Source organism: Pygoscelis adeliae, unplaced genomic scaffold, assembly GCF_000699105.1.
Source record: "Pygoscelis adeliae isolate BGI_AS28 unplaced genomic scaffold, ASM69910v1 Scaffold245, whole genome shotgun sequence".
Lineage (NCBI taxonomy): Eukaryota > Metazoa > Chordata > Aves > Sphenisciformes > Spheniscidae > Pygoscelis > Pygoscelis adeliae.
This window is the reverse complement of record NW_008824766.1, coordinates 786112-791297: the sequence shown is the minus strand read 5'-3', so window position 1 is coordinate 791297 and position 5186 is coordinate 786112. Positions and strand designations below refer to the sequence as shown.

Sequence of the window (5186 nt, the reverse complement as noted above, 5' to 3'; positions counted from 1 at the left end):
GGAGCTGCCACGCGTGTCTCGGAGGAAGGAGGAAGAGGAGGCGGCGCAGGAGGCCCGGCGGAGGGCGGGCCCCTCCGTGCGGGAGTTTAAGTACAACAAAAAGCGGGTTCGCCTCGTGTCACAGGGCTCGGACCTGAAGGATGATGCTCGGTGCATCCTTTACTGGATGTCCCGGGACCAACGGGTGCAAGGTGCGAACCAGCTGGTGGAGGGGGGCGGGAAACGGAGCTCCCACGGGTGGCAAAAGCCTTGGTCACTTCCCACGGTAGCCCCTGGAGCTGGTCCCCCCTCCGCAGGGGGGACTGGGGGAATTCCTCTTGCAAAATGCCGTCTCCATCTCCTCAGCAGAGCATCCCCCCCAACACTGACCTGTGTGCTTTCTCCCCAGATAACTGGGCTTTCCTCTACGCCCAGCGCCTGGCCCTCAAACAGGAGCTACCTCTGCACGTCTGCTTCTGCCTGGTGCCCAAATTCCTGGATGCCACCATCCGCCATTACGGCTTCATGCTGAAGGGCCTGCAGGAGGTGGCCGAGGTACGGCCGCTGCAGGGATGTCCACGCTGGGTGGAACAGGGCAGGGACAGGGCTCCTGGGGAAGGGGGAGGCAGATCCATCCCTTCAGCGGATGGTGGTGGGATGGGGTCTGCAGAGGCATCCCATAGCCCTTTCCCCCTCGCTGCAGGAGTGCGCAGAGCTGAACATCCCCTTCCACTTGCTGCTGGGCTATGCCAAGGACGTGCTGCCCACGTTTGTGGTGGAGCATGGCGTGGGCGGGCTGGTGACAGACTTCTGCCCCCTCCACCTCCCCCGGCAGTGGGTGGAGGACGTCAGGGAGCGGTTGCCAGAGGACGTGCCGTTTGCACAGGTGGGTGCCTGCACTCTGGGAGGGGAAAACTCTGGCTGGTGAAACGTGGGAGAAACTTGTCTCCTGCGTTTCGTGCCTGCAGAGGTGCACTGGAGTGACCTGAGCAGGGAGCATGTGTGTCATGTCATCGGGATCGTTTGCTTCTCCTGCTCACACCCTCCTCCATGGCTTTGCTTCCCAGGTTGATGCCCACAACATCGTGCCCTGCTGGGTCGCCTCCCCCAAGCAGGAGTACAGCGCCAGGACCATCCGGGGCAAGATCGATGCTCAGCTCCCCGAGTTCCTCACCGAGTTCCCCCCCATCATTCGCCACCCATATCCCCCCTCCTGCCCGGCAGAGGTACCAGCAGGAGACACCTCCACACCCACTTGCAGCCAGTCCCAGAGAGTTTCACAGCTGCTTCGTGATCCTGGGAGGGGATGGCAGGGGATGGGGACAGTGACCTGCCTGAGGTCATGCACAGGCAGTGTGGAGATGGGGATGCCCTGGGGAAGGGAGGTGCCCACCTCATTCGTTCAATTCCTACATCCCTGCCATGCAGGGCTGGTTAAGAGGAGAAGGCTGGCATGAGCTGGGGACTTGCTGGTTGGGGACATCCAGGGGACATAACACTCAGGGCAGCCCTGACTGAAGAGCATCTGCAAATGCACTCATGCTGCTTGGTTGCCACCCAGCCCATCGCTTGGGAGGCGTGTTACTCCAGCTTGCAGGTGGACCGCACCGTGAAGGAGGTGGAGTGGGCGACCCCCGGCACGGCTGCAGGGCTGGCTGTGCTGCAGTCCTTCATCGCAGAACGGCTGAAATCCTTCGGTTCCCACCGGAACGATCCCAACAAGGCAGCGCTCAGCAACCTGTCCCCATGGTTCCACTTCGGTGAGTGTCCCAGGCTTCCCACTCTGCAGCAGGACCGAGCACCATGGCTTGGACCGGCAGCCTGACTTGTTCCCTCCCCATGTCCCCAGGCCAGGTTTCCACCCAACGAGCCATCCTGGAGGTGCAGAAGCACCGGGGCAAGTACAAGGAGTCAGTGGACGCATTTGTGGAGGAGGCCGTGGTGCGGCGGGAGCTGGCTGAAAACTTTTGCTACTACAATGAGAACTACAACAGCGTGCAAGGTAGCATCCCGGGTTGGGTGGGCAATGCTGGGGGCTGGGCTGGTACCCAACTGGTCATCCCAATTTGGCAATCCCATTTCTGTCAGGGGAGGGGCTGTGGGAGCACCAATGTGTCATCATTCGGTACCTCCTGGAGGTAGGACAGGAGCTGGCAGATGCCCTTTTAAAGGCTGGTGCCTCCAGGGCACGGTGCCCTCAGTAGCCCAATTCTCCATCCCTTCCTCGGGGCCCTGCAGGAGTGGGTTGCTCAATGTTGGTCCTCATTTCTCTTGCTCGCAGGTGCCTACAACTGGGCGCAAACCACCCTGAAGCTCCACGCCAAAGACAAGAGGCCTTTTCTCTATGAGCTGCAGGAGCTGGAGCAGGGGACCACGCATGACCCACTCTGGAACGCTGCCCAGGTAAAGCCCTGCGTCTCCTCTGCAAAATGCTAGGCCTTTTCCCAAGGGGCAGAGGCAAGCTGGCACGGACTGACCCCTGCGGCTGTCCCTGTCCCCCCAGCTCCAAATGGTCCAGGAGGGCAAGATGCATGGCTTCCTGCGGATGTACTGGGCCAAGAAGATCCTGGAATGGACCCGCTCCCCTGAGGAAGCCCTGCAGTTTGCCATCTACCTCAATGACCGCTACGAGCTGGATGGGAGGGACCCCAACGGATACGTAGGCAAGCTGCAGGACGGGGGCGTGGGGTGGAGGGTCTTTGATGGCCAAGGCTGCGGTGGGGTGGGGAGGGCTCTCTGCAGACAACCCAGCCCACGCTCCAGCCTGTCCTGCTTTGCACCCACATCCCACCTGCTCTCCAGATGCCTCCGAGCAAGGGGGAGAGCTGACGCTCTGTCCCTACACCCGGCAGGCTGCCTCTGGTCCATCTGCGGCATACATGACCAGGGCTGGGCAGAGCGGGCCATCTTCGGGAAGATCCGCTACATGAACTACGCCGGCTGCAAGCGCAAGTTCGACGTGGGCCAGTTTGAGCGTCGCTACGCCCCCCCCACGCTCTCCCAGTGATGGGCACAGCACGCCTTGAGATTGCTCGTGCCCCTCTATGCTGGGGGCAGATGTGCCTTTGCCAAGGTGCCAGCTCGCACCTTACACCCCGGCCAGGGATCGCCCCGGGCGCTTGTTGGAGTGCTCACTGTAACAGCAGCAAGCCCCAGGGTTTTGCAGGTCCCTTTTCCTCGCCATCATCCCCTGCTCCAGCTGCTGCTGGAGCCCCACGGGGCCATGCAGGGCCCTCCTGCTGCCACGAGTTTGCTGGCAGCTGCGAGAGCCCATCCTCAGTGTGCCCGTGCCTGCCAGAAACCTTTTCTACAACCACTGTGCTCAGGACTAAGCCCAAGTTGCCATTGCTGCTGCTAACCACAGCTTAGATTTAGGCTGAGAAGGGCTTTTCTGGGGAAAAGCCCCCAGAAACTGGCTCCTCATGCCGTGCTGCCCACAGGGAAGCCCTGCTTCGCTCCATGCAGAGCCAACGCTGTGCAGGGCTTGCACACACATGCTTCAACAGCTGTTTTGAAGTTTACAGTTTGTATCTCCTGTGTCTATGGTGTTTATGGGGTGATGCATGACACTGCTGCAAGGGGAGAACCGGGCTGCATGGGACAGGGATGCAAGCAGGGACAGGGCAGCCAAGGCCATGCCCCTGGGGCCCTCTGCCAGCAGTAAAGGCAGGCTCAGGAAGGAGACAGAGAGCCCTTTACTCGGTGGCTTGTACCTCCTGCCCTGAGTCCAGTGGGCAGTTTGCAGGGGGACACCACAAACCAGAGGGATTAGTCAAGGGACGGTGACAATAACCCCGTCCCAGTGACATCTGGCTATGCATCACCAGTTGCACAAGTTGTCCCCCCACTGTCCCGTGCCATCAGCTGGCGCATCCCACTCCCTCCCTGCCCCAGGGGCCAACAGGCACTGCAGCACTGACCCAGAGTTAACCCGCCTGAAATGATGCCACAACACAACCAGGCCCCTTATTAACTTAGTTTATTAGGGACGGCATTTTCATTGCTATGCTGTGCAGCTGTGCAACAGTCCTGTGGGGAGGGCTCCAGTTGATGGCCGGGGCAGCCCCTCGCTCTCTCTTAAAAAGAGCTCACTGCCTTGGCCAGTTCCAGTGTTCCTCGTAGCGGTCAGTGCTGGGCAGCAGTGTCAGTGCTGGGCACAATCCTGCCCTGGAGACCTTTGCCAGGTTTGCGAGTCCCACTGCTTCCAGACAAAGTCCATGGCGGAGGGTGGAAACCACAAATAAGCAAAAATCCCTTACCTCTTCTCTAAATGTACTCAGTGCTTCTAGAAAGGGACACAGGCAGCCTCTCAGCTGCTGTCCCATGACATTAAAGTGCTTCAAACAAAACAGAGTGGATGGAGGTGTGCTGCTGAGGCAGCTCCAGGGAAGGGGGTGCCAGCTCCAGGCAGTAGCGGGAGGGCTCGGCTTGGGGTTGGGGACAGGCAAGGCCAAGGCGGACCAGCGTCTGGCAGCCCCAGGGCTTGCAGAGATGGAGAGCGAGCGGGAGAGCAGCTGCTCCCCTGGGGAAAACAAGCAGAAACAAGACGGGAGGAGGCAAAAACCCTAGGGGAGCGAGTGGGGAGCTGAATCCCCTTTCCCGGGCTAGACCTGGCTTTGTCAGGACGCTACAGAGCAGGGGAGAGATGCTGCCATGCAGCAGCCTAGCCCCCAGCTGCGAGGCTTGCAGCCACCCTCCCTGACCAAGACCTGCGGCCACCTCTCCTGGTCCCAGCCTCTCCCCCAGCTCCGACCCTGCCACCCCTACAGGGACAGCCCACGAGCGGTCACATCCCAGACCAAGCCAGGGCACGCGCTGCAATAGCCATTGCCCCTAGACGCCTTCTGCCAGTGTATTGCTCCCCGGTCCCTCAACACCCTTCTCGCACATACACAGGCCACACGCTCCTTCCAAACACCCCACTGCCACCCCACATCCCACCCATGCTAAGGTGGTGCTGCACACTCACCCATGCCATGGGCTAAAGCGTACCGCTGTGATGCAGAGGCACCTCCTCGACTGACCGCTAGCCCCAAGAGGACAGAGCTCACCTTGTACCACTGGGTCCGACCCCGCGGAGCCGTCGGTTGCTGCAGGCAGCTCTGCATCAGCGAGGGACCAACCCTTTGCAGCACCCCAGTGCCAAACCCCTCTCCCCTGTGCACACCCAATTGCAAGCAGGCTGCCTGGCCACCCCACTGCATCGC

The 5186-nt window shown here is 61.0% G+C and overlaps 1 protein-coding gene across 1 annotated transcript in view; it reads left to right on the top strand.

Moving 5' to 3' along the window:
* The window catches only part of LOC103916589 (deoxyribodipyrimidine photo-lyase-like), a 5291-nt gene extending 2305 nt beyond the window's left edge, over window positions 1-2986 (top strand). Inside the window, exons 2-10 of the mRNA XM_009323597.1 lie at window positions 5-191; window positions 389-534; window positions 683-865; window positions 1047-1205; window positions 1541-1739; window positions 1829-1981; window positions 2261-2382; window positions 2483-2642; window positions 2832-2986. Coding sequence (XP_009321872.1) covers window positions 5-191; window positions 389-534; window positions 683-865; window positions 1047-1205; window positions 1541-1739; window positions 1829-1981; window positions 2261-2382; window positions 2483-2642; window positions 2832-2986 — 1464 coding nt within the window. The remainder of the gene's footprint in view (window positions 1-4; window positions 192-388; window positions 535-682; window positions 866-1046; window positions 1206-1540; window positions 1740-1828; window positions 1982-2260; window positions 2383-2482; window positions 2643-2831) is intronic.
* Window positions 2987-5186: the final 2200 nt, after the last annotated feature.